Source organism: Cebus imitator, unplaced genomic scaffold (genome assembly GCF_001604975.1).
Source record: "Cebus imitator isolate Cc_AM_T3 unplaced genomic scaffold, Cebus_imitator-1.0 Scaffold763, whole genome shotgun sequence".
Lineage (NCBI taxonomy): Eukaryota > Metazoa > Chordata > Mammalia > Primates > Cebidae > Cebus > Cebus imitator.
In genome coordinates, this window is record NW_016108078.1 from 743728 (window position 1) to 767076 (window position 23349).

The window sequence follows — 23349 nt, forward strand, 5'->3', positions numbered from 1 at the left end:
AAAAAAAAAAAAAAGCCAGGCACAGCCGGGAGCAGTGGTTCACACCTGTAATCCTAGTACTTTGAGAGGCCAAGGCTGGCAGATCACCTGACTTCAAGACCAGCCTGGCCAACACAGCAAAATCCCGTCTCTAATAAAATTACAAAAATTAGCCAGGTGTGGTGGCACGTGTCTGTAATCCCAGCTACTCGGGAGGCTGAGGCAGGAAAATCGCTTGAACGCTGGAGGTGGAGGTTGCAGTGAGCCGAGATTGCGCCATTGCACTCCAGCCTGGGTGACAGAGCAAGACTCTGTCTCAAAACAAACAAACAAACAAACAAACAAAAACAAAAACCTCAAAGCTCTTGGTAATGTGGCTTCTGCTGACCACTCCGGCTTCCTGTACTTCCCTCAACATGTCCCATCTTACTTCATCTGGCCAAATGTCACTCTGTCTTCTGGATCCAGCTCACGTCTTCCAGTGAGCCTGCCCAGAGTTCCCAGGCTGGGTTAGGACCCTGTCTGGGTTCTCACATTCCCCTTTGCTCCCTTCTGTCCCACTAGTCACAGTACTCATCGTGTATTTATACATCTGCATCCGTATTCCTCAGTAGACTAGGAGTTCCCTAGGACAGGGCCAAGGTCCCACTGCCCTTTCCAGGGCTCCCCAACAGATGAGTTTAAACAGATTGAGTTTCAATTTCTTAAACTCAACCTGGGACTGATTTTAGGGGGATGGGCATTAGCCAGGGCATTTAGTAATAAAAGCAGCTAACCGTTATTGAGCCTTTACCATGTGCCAGCCACTGTGCTAGAAACTTCACCTAGATTATCTCATTAACTCTCAAAACGACTGTTTATGAGGTAGTATCGTTATCATTCCCATTCTGCACGTGAGAAAACTTAGGCTAAGAGAGCAGCTTGCCCAAGGATACACAGCTGAGAAACTGCACTGTATCTGAAGCCCACTCTAGGCCGCTTTCACTGGCAGCTCACTTTGGGTCTAGTGCAGGGAGCTTGTTTGGAGAATTTTCACCTGGGGATGTTATGCTGGAGATCCACTGTGGAAATAAAATTGCAGAACTGAGTCCTGGGAGCCCAATGTGGACATGTGACTAGGCACTTAGCCAGGTGGCTTAATTTGGGGGACAATCTGATCTAGGGCATTAGTCCTGGAGCTCAGCATTGGACTCTCTCCATCTAGTAAATGAAAAATAGGGGTCGTCAATCTAGGGGACATGGGCTGGGGAGAAGACAGCTGGAATCTCTGTCTGGAGCTCAGTCTGGGCTGCTGAATTTCAAGTTTCCTTCTGGGGAACTCAGGGAATCCAGTCTGAGGGCTCAGTGGGGCTTCAGTCTGTAGGGTGGACCTGGAGAGTCAGTCTTTTAAGTACAGGCTGAAAGTTTCAGTCTGAGGGATATGAAATAGAGAATTAATCTAGGGTGCTGTTTGGCAATACTTGTCTATAGAATGGTGGCCAAGGAGATCAGACTGGGAAGCTCTTTTGGGGATCTCAGGCTGAAGCCTCTCACTGGGAACCTGCTTTCAGGGTTCAGGGTGGGAAGGGCATTCTAGATGCCCAGTCTGGGGAATCTTAGTTTGAGAAACCAGTGTTGGGATCTACAGTTGGGACCTCAGACTGGGCTTAGTATGAAGGTTCAGTTTGGAGACGTCAGTCCACGGGGCTCATCCCAGGGAATCGTTCTGGAATGCCCATTCTAGAAGTTTAGGCTGGCACTTCAGTGAGGGCTCTTTTTCAGCAGGAGGAATGAGGTACTTTCTTATGCTGCAGATGTATGTTTGTAGAACTTAGCTATTAAACTTTCTAGAGGCCTAGTTCTTTCTAGGGGTCCAGGCTTCATGTGCCCCATCTGGTGGGGTGGAGGAGGCTCAGTTTGGGAAGTGGACACAATTGTCCACTCCCAATTCTTTTTTTTGCTTTGTTTTTTGAGATGGAGTCTTGCTCTGTGGCCCAGGTTAAATGCAGTGGTGCATTCTCGGCTCACTGCAGCCTCCGCCTTCCGGGTTTTGGCAATTCTCCTGCCTCAGCCTCCCGGGTAGCTGGGATTACAGGCGTGAGCCACCACACCTGACTAATTTTTGTATTTTTAGTAGAGATGGGGTTTCACCATGCTGGCCAGGGTGGTCTTGAACTTCAGACCTCAGGTGATCCGCCTGCCTCGGCCTCCCAAAGTGCTAGGATTACAGGCGTGAGCCACTGTGCCCGGCTTCACCTCCCCATTCTTATGGCTTTTAGGACCCCACACTTTCTTGGTTTTCCTCGGATCTTTAGGGCTGCCCCCCACTTTTTTTTGAGAAGGAGTCTCGCTCTGTCACCCAGGCTTGAGTGCAGTGGTGCCACCTTGGCTCCCTGCAACCTCTGCCTCCCAGGTTCCAGTGGTTCTCCTGCCTCAGCCTCCTGAGTAGCTGGGACCACAGGGGTACGCCACCAAGCCTGGCTAATTTGTATATTTTTGGTAGAGATGGGGTTTCACCATGTTGGCTGGGCTGGTCTCAAACTCCTGGCCTCAAGTGATCCTCCCACCTCAGCCTCCCAAAGTGCTGGGATTACAGGCGTGAGCCACTGCACCCAGCCTAGGGCTGCTCCTTCTAAGTCTCCTTTGCTGATTCCACTTCCCTGAGCTTTGTCCTTGGCTCTCTTTCCCCTCCTTTTACACTCACTCCCTTAGGTGATCTCGGCCAGCCCTAAGACTTTGAATACTACTATCTATGTGCCAATGACATCCAAATCTCTCCCTGGGATTCTAGATTCATCTAACTGCCTGACAAGCCGCTCACTTTGAACATGTCCAAAATCAGACTCCTAAGATCATCTTAGGAGCCATCACCACCAGCCAAAAACCTACAAGTCAGTCCTGACTCTTTCTCCCAAGCCCGGCATCCACTCCACGCGCGTTCTCTCAGTGTTGCTTCTGAAGAGGATATATCCTGAATCCAACCATTTCTCACCGATTCTACTGCTACCGTCCTCATCCAAGCCAACTTTTCTCAGTTGGATTATTGCAAAGGCCTTCTAACTGATTTCTCAGCTCTCTCTCTTGCTTCCCAAGTAATCCAGATCGAAACCTTCCCATGGGCTACCCACCACACTCAGAATAAAATCTATCTATCTCCTTATCTTGGCCTTCCAAGTCTTTATTCCTGTCTCCAACCCCATGTCTACCATTCTACCCTCACTTGTCACGTTCAGGCCACACTGACCCTCTTGCTGATCCAGAGATACGCAACCTGTCCACCACCCCACCTCCCCTAATCTCTCCCCCTGCCTTGGACACTATACATGCTGTTGCCTCTGCCTGGAACATACTCCTCCCCAGTAGGCATGTGCCTACCTTCTTTTTATTCAGGTTTTGACTCACCGTCTTCTAGTCAGAGAGGCCACTCAATCTCAAGTAGGCTCTCCAGCCACTGTCATGCCACCCTCTTCCAATTCTATGAATGACACTCAGCACCTATCTAATATTCTACTATGTATTTATTTATTTATTTATTTATTTATTTATTTTTCAGATGGAGTCTCACTCTGTCACCCAGGCTGGAGTGCAGTGGTTCAAGCTTGGCTCACTGCAACCTCTGCCTCCCAGGTCTGAGAGATTCTCTGGCCTCAGCATCCTGAGCAGCTGGGATTACCAGTGCGCACGCTATCACGTCCTGCTTTTTTTTTTTTTTTTTTTTTTTTTTTTTTTCTTATTTTTTTTTTTTTTTTTTTTTTTTTTTTTGAGATGGAGTTCGCTTTTGTCACCCAGGTTGGAGTGTAGTGATGTGATCTCGGCTTACTGCAACCTGTACTCACTGCAATTGCTGAATGCCTCCCGGGTTCAAGCAATTCTCCCGCCTCAGCCTCCCGAGTAGCTGAGATTACAGATGCCCATCACCATACCCAGCTAATTTTTGTATTTTTAGTAGAGACACGGTTTCACCACATTGGCTAGGCTGGTCTCAAACTCCTGACCTCAGGCGATCTGCCTGCCTCAGCCTCCCAAAGTGCTAGGATTATAGGCGTGAGCCACTGTGCCCGGCCTCTACTGTGTATTTATTACTTTTGTTTATGGTGTCTCTAGCTAACTAGAATATATGCTCCCTAAGATCAAGGACCTTGTCTGTTTTGTTCACCTGTATATCCCCAGCACCTAGAACAATGCATGAAAACATGGAGGTGCTCAGTAAGTAGCTGTTAAGTTAATGAATGAATGAAAATAACAATTTGGGGAAGAAAAAGTGGGGCAGACTCTGGGGAGTGACCCTGTGTGGTTGAGGTTGATACTGGAAGAATCGGGATGGAAGACTTTTCTGGTGGTTCAGTGTGTAAGGATTCAGTCTGGGGAGGAGGTATCTCAGCCTAGAGATCCAAATTTGAGAGGTGAAAAATTTGGGGTCCAGTCCTAGGGTGCTCAGACTTGGAGGTTCTTTTGGGAGGTTCATTCTGAGTAGTGGCTGGTGGACACGGAGGAAAGCTCTAAATCTGGAGGATGGAAAACTGATGAGCCAGGGCTCTTTCTGGGGAGCTCAGCTGTGGAGATTCTGTGATGAGAGCCTGGCCTGAGGGGTCAGTCTGGGCTCTCAGCCTGGTGGCTCAGTCCCTGAGATTTCGGGCTCAGTTTCCTTTCTCATTTGGTTCAACTTCATTTGGGGGTAAGTCTAGGGGGCCAGCCTTGGGGGTCTTGGCCTAGGAAATGGATGAGTTCCTTTAGGGGATCATAATGGGCATGCCCCTCAAACTCTGGGGTTCCAGTTGGAAAGTTCAGATTGGGGATCTCCTTCTGAATGTTCTCTCCGGGTATTCAGACAAGGATCTCAACTTGGAGGTCTCTGGCTGAATACCCAAAGAGAACATTCAGAAGGATGATCTCATCCTGGGATCTCACTTCAGAACCTCAATGTGGACCTTTCAGTTTGGAGATCCTCCTGTGGGATCTCAATCATGTGGCAATGGAAGCTGACCCTGTGAATTAAGTGTTGGGGTCCTGCCTCAGAGGTCTGGCCTAGAGCTATTAGTGTAGGGGTGTAGGAAAGGGCCTGGGTGCATACACTCACTTTGGGCATCCTTGCTGTCCGGGGAGCCGTGAGGCAGCTTTAACAGATAGTCTTTGAGAAGAAGCTCATAGCGGGGGATGCGCTGCACAGGCTCCAGCATGTGGTGCTGCAATGTCAGGTTGCCACAGGCTTCCTCCTTCTGTGACAGGCAGAAGAAGAGGGGCTCAGATCTGGCTCCAGATCCCCCACCACGTCCCAGCAGACTTCTCCTCCCCGTCTGATCCCTCCAGCTTGACCACTTACCTGCACCTCATGGATGATGACTTTAAACTGGGTGGAGCGCTCTGTCCAGGTGTTGACCAGCTCCACGGCCCGGTCAAAGTTCTTCACATACTCGCCATACATCTTGAGGAAGGGGGCCAGTTTCTGCAAGATGTCTCCAATGCGTGGGTAGCGGTCCCTGGGGTGTAATTCGGGGCTGATGTGGTCCTGCTGCTCTCTGCCCCTCAGGATCTTCCCCCACAGGTCTCCAGCCCCAGGCAGACACCTTTCATCTCAGTCCTAGAAACCTACTTCTCAGCCAGTCTGCTCCTTCAGAAATGCTGCTTACATTATAGGCCAATGAGGCCAAGAAGCTCCGTTTGACTTCAGACCACAGCCTGGGATGCCACCTGCCTCAACTTTGTGCTGCCCAAGTACTGGTTGGAATACCCACCCTGAGACCTTACTCCCGGGACCACTTCATATTCTGATTATCAGTTGTGTGCTGAGTGATGCTGGGGACACAGAAATGAGTCACACCCATTTGATCCCTGAGACGGTCACCATCTGGTAGGTGAGACAAAAAGACCAGGCCTGGCCGTACTCCTCACTGGTCAGTCTGGTGCAGGAGAAAAAGCAAACCAGACCTGGTCCCAGCCCTCAGGGGTCTCAGACTCATGGGGAGATGGAGGAATGCAGCTTCATGCTGGTCCTCTGTGGTGACAGCCTGGAGAGGGGGATATACCTGACTCTGCAGGTGTGGGGAATGTGGACATGATTTTAGGCAGGGAGAGACATGGTCTGACTTGTTTGGAAAGACCGTTCTCGCAAAGGGTGTGGACTGTAAAGGCTGGATTGGAAGAAGGCCTGGAGGCCAGGAGGCTGCCTGTAAACCCTGCCTTTCTACTTCAGGACTCAGCTTAGGCATCACCTCCTCCCTGAATCCTCCTGTAATCCCCAAACTAGGCTTAGTCCATTTGTCTGGATTCCCACAGCCTACTTTCTCTGCTCTATTATAGCACTATAAAAATAACAAGAGCTCACATCCACTGAGCACTTATTGTATATACCTGGTACTGTTCTAAGATCTTTTATGTGTTAAGTCAGTTAATCCTTAAAATAGCCCTATAAGGTAGGCCGTTATTATTATCCCCATTTTATAGATGAGGAAACTGAGGCATAGCAATTTAAGAAACTTGCTCAGAGCTAGCAAGTGGCACAGCCGGAATTTGAACTCAGCCAATTTGGCTCCTAATCTCCTACTCCTGCAGGCTATGCTATTCTGCTATACTTTCCTGAGTTCTGGTCTGTGTTCCACAGACTGGGAGGCCCTGGAAGGCAGAGCTTGGGCCTGATTCTTTTTTCTTTTCTTTTTATTTTTTAAAATTTATTTATTTTTTTTAAGATGGGGTTTCACCATGTTGGTCAGGCTGGTCTTGAACTCCCAACCTCGGGTGATCCGCCCGCCTTGGCCTCCAAAGTGCTTGGATTACAGGCGTGAGCCACCATGCCTGGCCTTCCTTTTCTTTTTTTAAGACAGAGTCCTGCTCTGTCGCCCAGGCTGGAGTGCAATGGTGCAATTTTGGCTCACCACAACTTCTGCCTCCCAGTAGCTGGGAGTACAGGCATGCACCAACACACCTGGCTAATGTTTTATATTTTTAGTAGAGATGGGGTTTTGCCATGTTGGCCGGGCTGGTCTTGAACTCCTGACCTCAGGTGATCCACCTGCCTCAGCTTCCCAAAGTGCTGGGATCACAGGCCTGAGCCACTGTGCCCGGCCCTGATTCTTCTTTCAAAAGTCACTAAGAGGAAGAGCAAGCAGAATTGAAGTCTTGTGTACACTTCTGGGTCTAGGCTTGTCAGGAAGGTGGACAGGGGATTGGGCAGCTTAGGTCTGGGGCCCCTCACCATTCCTCCATGCGCTTCTCTAGCTCAGGGAGCAGGAACTGCTGGTGGAAGCAATAGATGGAGCAGATGTTAGAGAAGATGCCGTGGACAACGTCGGCCGGGAAGGAACTGCGGTTCCGAGCTTCTTCCAGCAGCCGGGCACAGAACACCTGCGGGGCAGGGCAGAGGCACTCAGCCCAGCTGGGCCTGGGGCTTGGCTGGTGAAAGGGCAGCTTGTGGGTGAGAGCAGTATTTGTGGGGAGGCTTGTGGAGCTTTGGGATCAGCACTGGTCTTGAGACTGAGGAGACAGGAATGGGGTTAGGGTTATATATTGGGGAGATGGATTTCAGGTTATCCCGCAGTCCCTAGCTTTGGCCCCCACACTTGAGCTTGGTCCTGGCAGAGCAAGTATTCTGTCTGAGATCTACCTCAAGTGTGAGGGTGCCTTCTGAAGAAATGTTAGGGTGCCCGGGCACAGAAAGGGGTCCCTGCTGCCAAGAGTTAGGCTTTGGAACAATTAGAAGTCAGGCTTAAGGTCAGGCTTAGCATTAGATTCAGAGTCAGAGAGAAAGTTGGAATTAGATCCGTTCATTTAATGAATATTTTCGAGTGTCTGCTGTGTGATAGGCACTGTCCTAGAGGCTAAGATAGAGCAGTGAACAAAGACAAAAATCTCTACTCTCAGGGATTCTAGTGGATTTGGAATCTGGAATAGGGCCAGAGTTAGAATGAAGTTCACAGCTAGGGATAAATTCAGGATCTGGGTCCGACACGGCGCTAGTGTAAGAGTCGCAGTTAGGGCTGGTGTACCTGCCCAGCGTTAGGAGTGAGGGTTGGTATCAGGATCAAGCGTGGGACATAATCAGAGTTGGCTTCAGGGACAAGCTGACTTCAAGGTCAGAGAGGAGTCTTACCACCTCTAAATTCTGGCTCCAATGGTGGGGTTGAACTCAGGCCCTATCACTTCCTCCTTGAAACACACCTACAAGGTCCTGGGGCCCTCCAAGAGGCCACTCACCTGATCCAGGAGATGGAGCCTGGAAACGTAGGCCTTCTCAGTTTGCAGGAGCTCATTGGCAATGTGAAACACCTTTTGCTGCACAGTCAACTGGAAAGGAGAAGCAGTAACCCCTGATCCATCTTCCTCTATCCTAACCCTCACCCAAGCCCCCAGAATTCTTAAAACTGTTCCCAGGCTACTCTAAGCCTAATACTACCCTAAGATAACCCTGACCCCCATCTCTAGATCTGTAAGTCCTTCAGCTTCATTCCTGACTCCCCAGTCCACCGTAAAGCCTACCCCTCAATTCTGATGACGTGCACTCCCTCACTCGACAACTTATTCCCCTGCTCCCTCTATTCACTCAGCAGAGTGTAGCGGTTAAGCATGTGGGATGGTAAGTCAGACTTCCCGGGTTCAAATCCTAAGCTCTGCCATTCACTAGTTTGCGTAAGTTCTTTAACAGCTCTGTATTTAAGACGCCTCATCCATAAATATAGATAACAATAGATCTATTTAATGTAGAGGCTGGCGAGAAACAGAAACAAAACGAAATAGTAATAGGACTGAAGTCCAATGGTAATGGAGACAATTAGATAATTTAATATAAAAAAACATAGCAGACTATAGATTAAATGGTCTATAAATGTTAATTAATCATGTATCCACCCACTCAGTATACTATCAGCAAGGGCCTGCTGAGTACCTGGGGCGTGAGAAAAGCACAGAAGTATAACAACGTATAAAACTCATCACCTGCTGGGCCAGTTTCCTATTCATTAGATATATTTGTTGAGTACCTGTCATCTCGGCAGTCCCTGGTTTGGGCCCCACACTTGAGCTTGGTCCTGGCAGAGCAAGTATTCTGGCTGAGATCTAACTCAAGTGCGAGGATGCCTTCTGAAGAAATGTTAGGCTGCATGGGCACAGAAAGGGGTCCCTGCTCCCAAGAGCCTTCATCTGCATAGCCTCAGGCCCCTGCAGGGCTCTAGCTCTTGCGCCCCTCCTCCAGCTGTTGAGAAGTCTGTATGGATGTGACAGACTTTCCATTTTACAAATAAGGAAACGGAGCTTATGGTGGGGGGAGCGGAGAGGGAAAAGACTTGCCCAGTGTCACAGAGCTTGGAAACAAGGTCCTATTTTGAGAAATACTGAGCTAGGGGAAGAATCAAGCATAAAAGGCTCCCGGGTTCTCCACACGGTCCTGCCTCTCGGTGAACACATGTCAGTACCTCCACAGACTCCTGTCTCTCCATCAGGGGCACTGGGATTTCTCTGTCCTTCTCTTCCTCCTCCTCCTCGTCGTCCTCCTCCTCCAGGTCACTGTCAACCTCTTGGGAGCCAGGCCGGTGGGGGTCGGCCAAGGCAACAGGCACACTAGCCAGGGCAGGGGGCCCAGGGCAGAGGCTGTGGCTGGGGGGCCCGTCATCACTGACAAAGCAGGTCTCTTCGCTGTTGGATGGCGAGCTGATGCTATCAATGCCGCTGTCCCGGTTGGGCACCTTCTCGCCGTCCCGGGGCCCAGGAGCCAGCAGGAACAGGCAGCGGGAGCCCTCGCCCTCGGGGATCTGGGGCACTGGTGGCTGTGAGGGTGGCTGTGGCAACATGGCTGGCTCTGGGGGACCTGGGCTGGGGCCAGGGGCTGGCCTATCCGAGGCGACAATCACAGGCTCTCTGAGGTGGGTGGTGGACACACATGGAGGCACGGTATGAGCTTGACTGAGAAACCTCTCCTGACTATCCCTTCCTGTCCCAGGCTCCCCCTTCCCCCTAGAGGGTGCCCTAGGGACCAGGACTCACCTTTCAAACTTCTCAATCAGTGAGGATACCGCTGCAGAACTGGAGCTGGCCTCTACCCTGGGGGCCAGGCCCTTGGCCACTCGTGGGTCGGCAGGCAGTGGGCGTGATGGTGGAGGGGGGATGGGCTCTGGTGGAGGGGGCATCCGGGGCATCTGCAGGTAGCTGGGCTTTGGGGGCACTGGAGAAACGAATGGAGAAGACAGAAGGCAGATGTCGTGAGCTGGATTTGAGCCTCGCTAACATGGTGAAACCCCGTCTTTACTAAAAATAAAAAAATTAGCTGGGTGTGGTGGCATGTGCCTGCAGTCCCAACTACTTGGAAGGCCGAGGCAGGAGAACTACTTGAACCTGGGAGGCGGAGGTTGCAGTAAGCCATGATTATGCCACTGCATCCAGCCCGGGTGAAGCGTAAGATTCTGTCTCAATAAATAAATGAAAGAAAGAAAGAAAGAAAAAGAAAGAAAGAAAGAAAGAGCTGGATTTGGAGGTGGCTGTCATGGCCAGGCAGCAACCCCCTCCACAAACCCCAATCTGCACCTTTGGCTGAGGTGAGATTGCAGTATGGACACATAAGCCTCAGGCTGCAGCTGTCTGTGCACTAGCTAGGTAGCACTGCTCCAGGAGCATGGTGCCTCCCTATCCTTCTAACAAGCCCTCTTCTCTGCCATTGGCTAACGTCTCCCCTCTTCTGTCCCCTCCCCTGGGCCTTTCTCTGCTCTTTTCCGGGACCACTTACCCTGTGGCTTCGGGCCCGGTACCCGCTTCAGTGGTGAAGGACGCTGGCTAGGGGTTTCAGTGGGGGGACCTGGGTCTGAGCGAAGCCGCTGGGGACCTTCTGGATGAGGCTCTAGGCTCTGGCCAGGGTCAAGGGACAAACTTTTAACCAGGATCCGGTTTCCCTGGTGCAGCCCTGCAGGAAGAGAGAAAATAGGTGTGAAGTAACTGAATTTAACCCAAACGGGACTGGGGTTCAAGTTAAGACTGGCATGTCTCAGCAGGTATCTGGGGTGTTGGGTTTCTCTGAGCCTCTTTACTGGTCACAGTGTTTTTCTGGGGAGCCCCTATCCTAGCCCTCAGATGGAGAGCCAGAACCAGGGCTGGGGCTGGCCGTTTTCATCAACAGATAAAAGTTCTTTGTGACTGGTGCACTGATTCCGTGTATGTCAGCAGGCAGTATTACTAGGGAGTGTAACCAGGCTGGGGATGGCTGTGAGCACCCTAAAGTTTATATATGCATTTGCAGCCCTGTTTATACAGTCACACAGGTATCCTGGGCATAAACCATTCTTCAATGTTTTTGTTAAGGCCCTGAGAATATCTAGACTTTCTTGTTTACCATGTTGTGCAGCTGAGCGTGCTTAAAAATGACGAAATTGTGCTTCATGAGCAAAAGTTTTGCTTCTTGAAATCCCAGCTTCTGGTTGGGCATGGTGGCTCATGCCTGTAATCCCAGCACTTTGAGAAGCCAAGGAGGGAAGATTGCTTGAGCTCAGGAATTGAAGACGAGTTTGGGCAACAAAATGAGACCCTGTCTCTACAAAAAATATAAAAGTTAGCTGGGCATGGTGGTGTGCACCTGTATTCCCAGCTACTCAGGAGACCGAGGTGGGAGGATCACTTGAGCCTGGCAGGAGGTTGTAGTGAGCTGAGATCACCCCACTGCAGTCCAGCCTGGGCAAAAGAGTGACACCTCATCTCAAGGGAAAAAAAAAAAAAAAAAAAAAAAAAAAAAAAAAAAAAAAAAAAAAAAAAAAAAAAAAAAAAAAAAAAAAAAAAAAAAAAAAAAAAAAAAAAAAAAAAAGAACAAAAATGAAAAAAAATCCCTACTTCTCACCAATCTGTACTACCCTCCTCGACTTCCACATCTACACAGACCCACACGCATCTTCCACCCCTGCCACACACACACTTGCAACATCCAGAGTTCAGGTCACAGAAGTAACTTTAAATCAAGCAGCCAGTTCAGAAAAAAGGGAGGACGTTTTGTATTGTCCCTCTTCCCTCACTGTATGTCCCCTAAAGCCACCTCTATCTTTGGCTCTAGAGGAGATGATGGTCATGCTTAGGAGAGGATTTGGTCTGGCAGGCAGTGAGGGACCCTCCACCCCAAGGATGACATGTCCCAAAGAAAGGAATGTGGGGCTCATGTGGTCCTGGCTGTGCAGGGGCTGTGGGAGGGCCACAAATGATAGAGAAGTCAGGTGGGACCACAGAGGAGAGGGAAAGGCCTTGGACGCCAGGCTGACATCCATCCTGTAGCAGAAGGGAGCCACAAAAATCCCTTGCATAGGGAGAGATGGGGGCAAACAGGTGTGAGGACAAGTGGGAGAGGTGGTCAAGAGCCCCTGGAGGTACCACCATCACATGGTGTAGGTTATGCTGTGCCATAGCCACATGGCCTCCCACTCACAGCCACAAAGGGTCTATTACCCTGTATCACACCATCTCATATATGACTAGTCACAAATGGGCCCACTCAGTCACAGGAACTGGTGTTATTTACATCATTTCACACAACTGTAGGTGATCGCCCTTCTGAAAGCCTAGCTACACATAGTCACAAAGACCTGCAGTCACAACCTCACATATGATCACACGGCCTCACAGTATCACACATACCCACAAACATGATCATGCAGTCACAAAGACACACAGTCACACAGTGGCAATTCTACCGTCTTATACATAGCCTCACACAACCACCCAACCGCATGCGACCATATACCCAGTTAAACATTCTTCAAACATGGTTTCACTGAGTCACAGAGAGATATACATTGTCATTTACACTGTGTCTCATAATTGCAGGGCCATGGAGTGTCATACACATTATAATGTCACACCTGCAAACATGGTTACACACAGACTATAGCCACAGAGCCAATTATACCATGTCAGACACAATCACATTCAGTGGCAAAAGAGCGTAAAGTCACATGATACTACACACTCAGAAACACAAACTCACAATCAGACATGTGGCGTACAGGTGGCTCTCCATATCCATGGGTTTTGCAGCCTTGGCCTCTGCATGGAGGTTGATTGATCAAAAATATTTGGAAAAAAAAAAACAAAACAAAACAATACAACAATAAAAATTATGTAAATAAAACCCAATATAGTATAATGACTATTTACATAGCGTTTACATATTATAAGTAATCTAGTGATGATTTAAAGTATACAAGAAGGGCTGAGCACGGTGGCTCATGCCTGTAATCCCGGCACTTTGGGAAGCTGGGGCGGGCAGTTCACTTGAGGTCAGGAGTTCAAGACCAGCCTGGCCAACATGGCAAAACTCTGTCTCTACAAAAATACAAAAATTAGGGAGGTGGAGGTTGCACTGAGCCCAGATCATGCCACTGCACGCTAGCCTCAGTGACAGAGACTCCGTCTCAAAGAAAGAAAAAAAAAGTATACAGGAAGGCTGGGTGCAGTGGCTTACGCCTGTAATCCCAGTGCTTTGGGAGGCTAAGGCAGGCAGATCACCTGAGGTCAGGAGTTCTAGACCAGCCTGGCCACTGTGGTGAAACACTGTCTCTACTAAAAATACAAAAATTAGTCAGGCATGGTGGTGGGCGCCTGTAATCCCAGCTACTAGGGAGGCAGAGGCAGGAGAATCGCTTGAATCCGGGAGGCAGAGGATGCTGTGAGCTGAGATCGTGCCAGACTGGACTCCAGCCCGGGCGACAGAGTGAGACTCCATCTCAAAAAAAAAAAGTCTACAGGAAGATAAACATAGGCCGGGTGTAGTGGCTCACACCTGTAATCCAAGCGCTTTGGAGGCCAAGGCGGGCGGATCACCTAAGTCGGGAGTTCAAGACCAGTCTGAGCAACATGGTGAAACTCCGTCTTAAAAAAAAAAAGGTAAAAAGAAAAAAAAATGAAGATACACATATTTTATATGCAAATAACGTGCCATTTTATATAAGGAACTTGAGTGTTGGCAATTGTGGTATCTTCAGGCTGTCCTGGAATGAATACCCCATGGAGACCAAGGGACAACTGTAATTTACTATGTTATACTCATCTAACATATCCACGGTGTCCCTGAGTCTTAGCCATAGGCCCAGGAACACACACACTTGTGGGACACTTGCCTCCTCCTAAACAGTCACTGTGTCACATGCAAACTGTTGTGAAAACACACACACACAAAGACCTCTGCACCCTCCCTTCCAGGGTCACACAGGTAGAAAGAGTCACGGGATTTTAGCTCTCCCAGTCCCAGAGGGAAGAATAGCCCAACCCACAGGGTTCCAGCAGCTTCCCTAGGCCCCTGACCTCACTCGTAGCTACATCCCAGCCAGGTCCACCCCAGGGGACCCAGACCAGGGTCATTTCCCAGCACTGAGGGAACAGGGTACCAGGCCCCAGGCCGAGCGCCCCTCCCTAACCCTGTACCTTGCTTTGGGTGTCGTTCCTCACTTCCTTCCCCATCTGAGTTGGCAGGGCCTGGCCAGGATGGAGGAGGCGCTCCTCTCTGCTCAGCTGTGCTGCTTACCCTGCCCTGTTCAGCACATCCTGGCCTGGTCTTGCCCTGCCCTCCCCCTGGGCGTGGAGGTGAGGAAGATGAATCACCTGGAGGGTGGCACAGGCGGAGACGTGGTTGGCGAGACGCACGGCCAGAGCAAGGGAAAGAAACAGAGAAGAGATCACAGGGCCAGAGACGCAGTGAGTAATGCCAGGCACCTAGCCGTGCAAAGGCCCCTCATCAGATATACACACGTAGGGGCCAGGGTCCCTGGTGCCCCTTGTCTGCCTCCTTGGGACTGGAGGAAACCACCTATTTCCACACCTCAAAGCAGGCAGGCCTCTGGGCAGGCCTTCCCTACCCTATCTGTAGCAAAGCAGCAGGCCCCTGGACAAGGCTGCTCTCCTTCTGCTCCAGTGCCGGTCCTTGGGATGGGGTGACCATACATGTCACCCTCCATGGCCCTGCCCTAGCCTACCCTTTGCTCCCTCCTCACCCATCCCATCTGAGAGCTGACAGGCGGGCCTGCCTCTCCATTCTCTGCCTCCTTGCAGGCAGCCCTGCTGAAGAGGCTGAATGAAACACAGATTCCCTGGAGTCCAGGGTGAGAGGCACAGGGACTGTCAGCCCAGTTTCTAGTGAGGAGATGGAGACAGAGAGAGAGGCAGTGACTTGCCCAAGGTCGAAGAGCAAATCCATGAATGGTCCACTTTCAGGCAGACTGCTCATGGACTGGATTCGTTTCTTACTAACACTGCTCTCCAAGGGGAAGCTGGAAAAGCGGGGAACCAGGAGGTGCGGGGTGAACCCCAGGCCTTCAGAAAGTCACAAATTGCAGTGTAGCTAGTGAGAGGGCCACCCCCAACCCTGTCCACAGGGAGATGAACAGGGGTCCAGTTTAGGAGCCTAGGCCTGGCCAAGAACCAGGCTAGGTTTCCCTGAGCAGGGGAAGGTTCAGGATCACCCACTGTCGTTTCAGAACTCCCTCTCCCTTGTCTCTGCCTACATTTCCCTGTCTCCTGTTTTCCCTCAGCGGCCCCCCTGGTCCCAAGTCTTGCTTCCTCCAGGTGGCTAAATGAACTTTCTCACAGTCCAGCTCAGATCATGCCACTTACCTGCACAAGAACCTTCTGTAACTCCCCAGTGTCCATGGGAAACTAGAAACTTCTCAGCTGCCCTTGGTGGCCCCTCATGACCATGCTCTACAGCTTTCCTTGGCTAAGTTTGGTCTCTGAAATGTTTTTGAAGCTAGCAGACCCTGTGCTGGGGGATGAGAAAATCCCATCCCTGCCCTTGGGGAGCTAAGGGTAGGTCCTCCTAATCCTTTCTAGAAACCACAGCCCTTCCCACTGCCCCATCCTGTCCCGACCCAACAAGGTCCTGGATTCATTTTCTCCAGCCCATTTTTTTCTTTTTTTTTGAGACAGGGTCTCACTGTGTTGCTTACGGTTAAGTACGGTAGCGTGATCAGCTCACTGTAACCACAAATTCCTGGGCTCAAGTGATCCTCCCCCCTCAGCCTCCCAAGTAGCTCACCACCATGCCTGGCTATTTTTAATTTTTTTGTAGAGATGGGGGTCCTTCTTTGTTGCCCAGGCTGGTCTCAAACTCCTGGCTTCAAGAGATCCTCCTGCCTCTGCCTCCTGAGATTACAGGCACGAGCCAGTGTGCCCGACTCTAGCCCATTTTTCCTGTGGTTGCTAATCCACAACATTCTCACACCCACACTCACACCTCCACACCTGACAAGATCCTCCACCAGCACCGCCCCTTCCACCAATGGATTTGCGATTCCCCAATGCCCATTAGAGCAGAGATCACCAAAGTGCCCCCTCACACACATTTGGTCACACAACCAAATCTTTTTTTATTTTTCACTTTTGAGGTGAGGTCTTACTGTGTTGCCCAGGCTGGTCTCGAATTCCTGGGCTCAAGCAATCCTCCTGTCTCAGCCTCCCAGGTAGCTGGGACTACAGGTGTGTACCACCACACCCAGCCACCACCAAATCTGATACCACTCTGTGGAAATATACCCAGCCACGCAGCAACTGTGCACATCCCTCAAAGACCTAGAGAGAGAACCACAGAGCTGCTCATGTGTCTGTGTGCACCGTGCTCAGCACAACTGCACACACAAAACCACCGCTGCCACTCGGACACCTCTTGTCACCTACTGTGCCAGCTCTGCTGTGGGGATGGGGGTGGGGTGTACACCCTTCCTGCCCCACTCTCAAACCCCAGCCACCCAGCCATTCAGCAGACCAGAAGGGCAACCTTGACCCTTACCCTCAGGGAGTTCCCAGTTTCAAAGACAGAAGGCTCTAGGCTCAGGAAAGGCAAAGGGGGTCAGCCTGTGGGGACTGGGGAAGTTCGGGGGGAATGGATAGGGTGGCCAGACAAAATACAGGACACTCACTCAGTTAAATTTTTTTGTGTGTGAGATGGAGTTTCCCTCGTTGCCCAGGCTGGAGTGCAATGGCGTGATCTCAGCTCAATGCAACCTCTACCTCCTGGGTTCAGGCGAGTCTCCTGCCTCAGCCTCCCAAATAGCTGGGATTACAGGTGTCCGTCACCACGCCCAGCTAATTTTTGTATTTTTGTAGAGACCGGGTTTCACTATGTTGGCCAGGCTGGTCTCGATCTCCTGACCTCAGGTGATCCACCTGCTTCAGTCTCCCAAGGTGCTGGGATTACAGGCATAAACCACTGCGCTCGGGCACTCAGTTAAATTTGAATTTGAATTTCAGATAAACAAGGAATGTTTTAGTATGATATGTCTCAGGAATATTTATAGTAAAAATTTCTCAAGCTATACTTTAAAAATGACTTGCCGTATGTCTGAAATTCAAATCTAATTGTATTAAATACTTTTTGGGGACTAATTCTGGCAACCCTAGTCAGGGAAAGCTTCCAAATGAATGTGGCAGAGCTGGGCTTTCAAGATAACACCTGGTAGCCAGAGTCCCCAAGACTCTTGTCCACTTAAGCCTCAAGTACACTGGGGACTCTGCCCAATTTCCCCTGTAATGGGCATCTGAATGCTCAAGAGAGTGCTGTTATTTCAGGGATGGCCTTGAATCTGCTCTTATTTTTTTAAAAAGTCAGTAATTTAAAAACGATGGTACTTGACTATTTCCAAGAAGGGTGGTGTCATCACGATCACTGATTGGACTGCATGGATTGGACTGCCATAGCACCTGTATTAGGAACAGCTGGCTTAGGAGTTGCACAGACCTCACTTGAGATCCCAACACTACCTTTTATTAACTTTGTAACACTGGGCAAGCCTCCCCATCTATCTGAGCCTCAGTTTCTTTATCTGGAAAATAGGACAATAATAGTGGTTCCCTGGTTTGGGGGGCCTATGGGAAGTGACCCCCCCCACTCCTCAGCGTGCACATGTGTGCACACACACACACATACACACACACACAGCGTGATATGGGTTAAACTTAAAATCCAACAGAGTCACACATCCACAAAGCCACAAAACTACACACAGATACATAAGCCCATGGGCTGCAGGCTGCAACCCACAGTAAGACTGTGGATACACTGAGAAACACAAACAAACCTAGCCAGAGATAGACGCAGAACCCAGCCCCACTCACCAGGACGGCTCCGCAGATCAGGGCAGGATTCCTATGAGAGGTGGTAGGGCAGTGAAGAGAGAATAGTGCTCTGTCCTCCCCATTCAAATTCAATTCAAAATACAAACCAGAAAAAACTGTCAAATAAGTGTCCCAGAAGTGTAGCCGAGGTTTGGATTTTCCCATGACAACCTGTTGTTGTTAAAATAGGAAAATCCTTCCAAAAATTGTTTCTGGTCGCTGCATGCCCCTGTGTGGCAGGTGCCCTGAGCACATGCTGCGGGGTTTACTGGCAGAGCAGGTCCAGCATCTAGCTGAGTTTGAGGACAAGGACTCCTTTTGCCCATTCCCACTGGAACTGGACCCTGCATCTCCCTCACCCCTTCCTGGGAATTTCAGCTGCCAACTTTTCCCCCTCCCCAGCCAGTAGCAGCCTCCTCTTGCTTCTCCCAGCTGTAGCCTTGGCTTAATCTCAAGACAGCTATTAGGGCTCCAGACTGGACCTTGGCCATTAACTCCCTGGTGTCCTGTGACAAGGGGCTTCAAAGCTCTGGGCCCCCATTTCCCCATTTGGGGCCCAGAGCTATGAAGGATAGTCTGGAGAGATGTGAAAATGGGGAGAAAATTGTTCTGCTTATGAGCAATCAGCGAGATGCTAGGGTGGGCAGAAGACGGCTCCAGCACGCAGGCCTCCTGACAGCCCCGGCAAACTTCTCCCTATAGCCCTCAAACCGCTTCCTTTCCCGGCTGAGAGGTAGGCTCCAGGGACAGCTGGAATTCCTGGGGGTGTGGCAGGGAAAGGGAACAGAGGGAGTGGAGAAGAAAGAACAGCAGAAAGGAAAGTGCCTTTTGGGAAGCCAAAAGGGGGGGAACATCCCACTGCCCGAGGGAAAAAAGCCAAAGCTGTAACTTCCCCACCTCTTCCCACCTGCCCCTTGAAAGTGAGCTGCAGCCCAGCTGCTCCACTCCGCCTTCAAGGCCAGACTGCACCCAGGCCTTGCTTGACCTGGCAGATGTTGTCTCTGAAAGTTCAAACACAAAGCTTGGTCAAGTGTGAAATGTGCAGAAGGAGCTGTGTACAGGAACCCTGTGGGTAGCTCAGGGGTTCCTTCCCTGAAGTCGACTATTCTTCTGAACATAAGGACTCTGCAGAAAAATAAAGGCACTTTCTGTAGCGTGAAGACACTTTTGGAAAGTGGGGGCCATTCTGGCAAGTCAGGAGCTTCCTAACTCTTGAGAGTTTCCTGAACAGCGTCCTATCCTGCAAAATGGAGACACTTTCCGTGAAATGGAGGTCTCTCTGATAAACAGAAGGCCCTTCTGTACAGGGAAGAAGTTTTAGCAAAATAGAGGAGCCTTCTTCAAAGTGGAGGGACATTCGGTAAAGTGAGGCGAGGTCTCTAAAGGCCCTTTTGTAAAATAGATGGCCTATTTGTAACTGACTCTGAAGGATCGTGACAAAACAGAAGACTGTTAAACAGGGGAACTCCTTTTTGTAAAGTGAGGCCCCTTCTGAAAAGAGAAGGATGTTTCTGTAAAGTGCGGACCCTTGTATAAAATGAGGAACTTCCTGTAGAGTGGGACAGTCTAAGGCCATAGGGAATGGTGGGGACTGGGTTAAACTGGAAAGCATACACCTCACCTAAAGTAGCAACAGCAGCTTCTCCCCGCCACCCAGGTGTCCCCTTGCAGAAACGCGGTCCTGTATTGTCAAGTCTTCCAATATTTCAAGAGAATTCAGACATGCACATTTTTCTTTTCTTTTCTTTTTTTGAGATGGAGTCTCACTCTGTTTCCCAGGCTGGAGTGCAGTGGCACGATCTCAGCTCACTGCAACCTCCGCCTCCCAGGTTCAAGCGATTCTCCAGCCTCAGCCTCCTGGGTAGCTGGGACTACAGGTGCGTGCACCACTGCATCTCCCTAATTTTTATATTTTTAGTTGAGACGGGGTTTCACCATGTTGTTCAGGCTGGTCTTAAACTCCTGACCTCAGGTGATCCACCTGCCTTGGCCTCCCAAAGTGCTGGGATTACAGGCATGAGCCACCATGCCCAGCTGGAAAATCCAGGTTTTTCATGTGGAATCCCTTGATTTTAAAAACTGTGAGCAGGCCAAATGAAACTTGTGAGTCAAATTCAACTTGTGGGCCATCACATTGCAGTATCTGAGTTAGATGGTCCTGAAGGCTGGTCCTGCCCCTGCTGTTTATGTCTTCCCCTATCTCACATGCTCTCTCCCTTGAGTAGAAGCCTTGCAGTTCCTGTGTCCCACTCCTGGAAGGGCCCAGTCTCCTCTGTGTCTGAGGAGGCTCAGGGAGCTGGCCCATACGTTACTTGTCAGAAGTTCCCTGAACTGGAATCTCCCTTTTGTTCTGTCTGACCCAGTTCACCTTCTGCCTTGTGCAGGATGCCTAAAGAGAGCAGGGGATTGTAAGAACGTGCAAAAATCTCTGGAACTCAAGCTGTTCACTTTTTAGTAGAGGATATAAGATATGAGGATTTAACTGCTGAACACCTACTCTGGGCCAAGTGTTGTGTTGATGCTTTCTCGCATGGCATCCTCCTAATGATCCGGTGAGCTATTACCCATTTTACAGATGAGGAAACTGATGCACAGAGAGGGAAAATAATTTGCCTGAGGACACACAGCTAAAAGTGGTTGAGCTGGGACCAGATCCCAAATGTGTCTGTGTCCAGAGTCACAGAGCACATCTTCAGTGACTGTTGAGTTGGGAAGAGATCACATTTGGAGGGGGAGGAGAAAAGACTTCCCAAAGGAGGTGGTTTTTCGTTGCGCCATCCAGGATGGGGTGTGTTCTTTTCAGGTATAGATGAGCTGAGAATGGTTCTGCAGACAAGGGAAGAATGGGCAAAAATGTGGATACTGGGTTGCGGGGATGTGAGTGAAGCATATATTTGAAGCACATAGCGTCCTAGGTTTGCAAGAAGGCTCCACAGCAGGAAGAAGGATCAGGAAAGGCCAAAAGATTCAAGCAGGCAGCCACCCACCTCCCACACCACAACCACCACCATAGACCTATAGGGGGCATGCAGAGACAGACGCAGGCACAGGAACAGACACAGGTATAGAAACAGACACATCCATGAGATCTCAGGAGACCCACACGCAGAAACATTCAGAAACTCCCACAAGCTTAGCGCCAAGGTGATATACAGCTAGGCACAGAGAAGCACATAACACATACAGACCCAGAGACACACATGGATCTATATGCAAACACACAAGGCCATACAGAAACAAGAACATGAAGACACGCACACAAAATAGATCCATAGGGACAAAGGCCAGACACATGCACGCATGCACACATTCACACACACACACACACACACACACACACACACACACACACACACACCCTCAGCCACATGAGAGCAGAAGCAGCCCATCCCTCTTCCAGTAGCTTGATTACTGTGAGGGCCCGGCTACCTCCTCCCAGCTTCTCTGGACTAGAGGCCAGAGAAGGATAGGGGGCGGCAGCTCCACCCTCCGGGAGGAGCTGGGAACTTCAGAGGACAGGAAGGGAAGGGAGTGGAGCTGCAGCTGGGAGCACTGGGAGCAGTAATTACCCAGTTCTGGGGCTGCCACGCTGGCCAAGATTCCCCTTCCCGTGAGGAAAAGCCGCTGGGGGATGGTCCCTCTGACCCTTGCCTCAACCCCAGGGACCCTGACACCCACCCATTTCCCTTCCCATTCACCAAAGTCCTGGCCAAATCTGAAAGTTGGAGACACAGAGGGATTATGAGGGGAACAGAGAGATGATAAGAGGAAGACACTGGGGCAAAGGCAAAGGAGGGAGAGAACAGGAAAACCACAGAGACCCAGAGATGGACATAGAGGGAGACGGACAAAAGGAAGGGACAAGTCAGAAGGGAGACAGAGACAGAAAGGTCCACACAGGGTATGGCAGTCTGCGAGGAATACAGGCCCAGAGAGGCAGAGGGGCAGGACAAACAGGGCAGGCCAGGGCCATCTGTTGAACATGATGACAATGTATCATACCAAGGACTGTGGGATGGATCTGTGGCATTGAATCTTTACAACCACCCTAGAAGGTGAGAATGGCAACCCCACTTTTCAGATGAGAAAACCGAGGCTCAGAGGGGTGAGGTGACTTGGCCAAGGTCACATGACACTTTGGAAGTGGCAGATCTGGGTCTGGGGGGCTCTCTCTGCTGCCAGCCCCTGCCAGAGACAGGGAGGCCCAAACAGAGATCCCTGAGGGAATTCTCCAGAGAGAGAAGCAGTCAGTGAGCCTGGGAGATGCTCCCTAAGAGATGCAGTGAAAGCGACCCCAGCCTTCCTTGCCCCTCCCACACCCGTGTGGTGGGGGAGGGGCTGTGTCTACACCTGGAATACATTAGGTAGGGGGCCCGGCCTAGGGGTGCGGGGAAGGAGCTGGAGGAGGAGCAGGGAAGGCAAAGGCAAAGGCAGTGGTGTGGGCGGTGGCGGCCCAGGCCTAGCAGGCCCTGGGCGGGCGGAAGGGCTTCCATGCCAGCTGCAGCTCCCAGAGGCCAGCCCTGCCAGTCCCGCCTTTCCCGCTTTCCACAGGCGCCTTCCCTCCGCGATTTAACCCTTTCCCTGCAGGGGCCATGGGGAAGCGCCAAGGAGGGCTCTTTCCTCTTAGTCTCAGCTACATACCTGTGCCCCTCACCCACCTGCCCTTACTCTGGGACCCAGATAGGCACATCTGATGCCAACTGGGTGCTGTCAGCTAGATGTCTTGTCTTCAGGCTCCTCAGCCTCAGAACATCGCGAATGACACTCCGACCCCAGCCCCGGTCCTCTTCGCCTGCCTTCCCCATCACAGGAAGGACACCTCCATTCGGCCAGCTGCCCAAGTCCTGGGCTTCTCCCTTTCCCTCAATCTGCATTTCCGGCCAGGCCCCAAGTCTCTTAGACACACTGTGCTCAGTTGCTGTAGAATTTCTATGCTTCATTCCCTCTCCTAACTGGTTTCTCTCCCATCTTCCAGGCCTCTACGAGGGATTCTCCATACCACTGCCAGCTTCTGGAAAACACAGTCCCCTTCAATCCCTTCAGCCTTGTGAAGGGCTCCCCTGGCCTTAGGGGGTGAACTCCAAACTCCTGAGCACAGGGACCAGGAAGGCCTAGCTCAGGAACACTTACTTCCCCGCCCCTCGATCCAGCCACAATGGCCTTTTGTCTGTTCCTCGAAAGTGCTCTCTCCTGCCTAGGGCTTTGGCACATGTTGTTCCCGTGACCCCAAGTGCTTGCCTGCTTCTCCCTATACCTCTGGACTCCTATTTATCCTTCAGGTCTCAACGCAAATATCTTCTTTGCCCTGTCCACCCACTCCCCCGATGCTAATGTGTT

At 50.7% G+C, this 23349-nt stretch overlaps 1 protein-coding gene across 1 annotated transcript in view; it reads right to left on the reverse strand.

Annotated features, from left to right (window-relative positions):
* The window catches only part of FGD1 (FYVE, RhoGEF and PH domain containing 1), a 51186-nt gene that overhangs the window by 15256 nt on the left and 12581 nt on the right, over nucleotides 1–23349 (reverse strand). The window contains exons 2-8 of the mRNA XM_017519661.2: nucleotides 10664–10837; nucleotides 9928–10105; nucleotides 9360–9801; nucleotides 8146–8235; nucleotides 7148–7296; nucleotides 5279–5435; nucleotides 5036–5174 (exon numbers count right to left, since the gene is read on the reverse strand). Coding sequence (XP_017375150.1) covers nucleotides 5036–5174; nucleotides 5279–5435; nucleotides 7148–7296; nucleotides 8146–8235; nucleotides 9360–9801; nucleotides 9928–10105; nucleotides 10664–10837 — 1329 coding nt within the window. The remainder of the gene's footprint in view (nucleotides 1–5035; nucleotides 5175–5278; nucleotides 5436–7147; nucleotides 7297–8145; nucleotides 8236–9359; nucleotides 9802–9927; nucleotides 10106–10663; nucleotides 10838–23349) is intronic.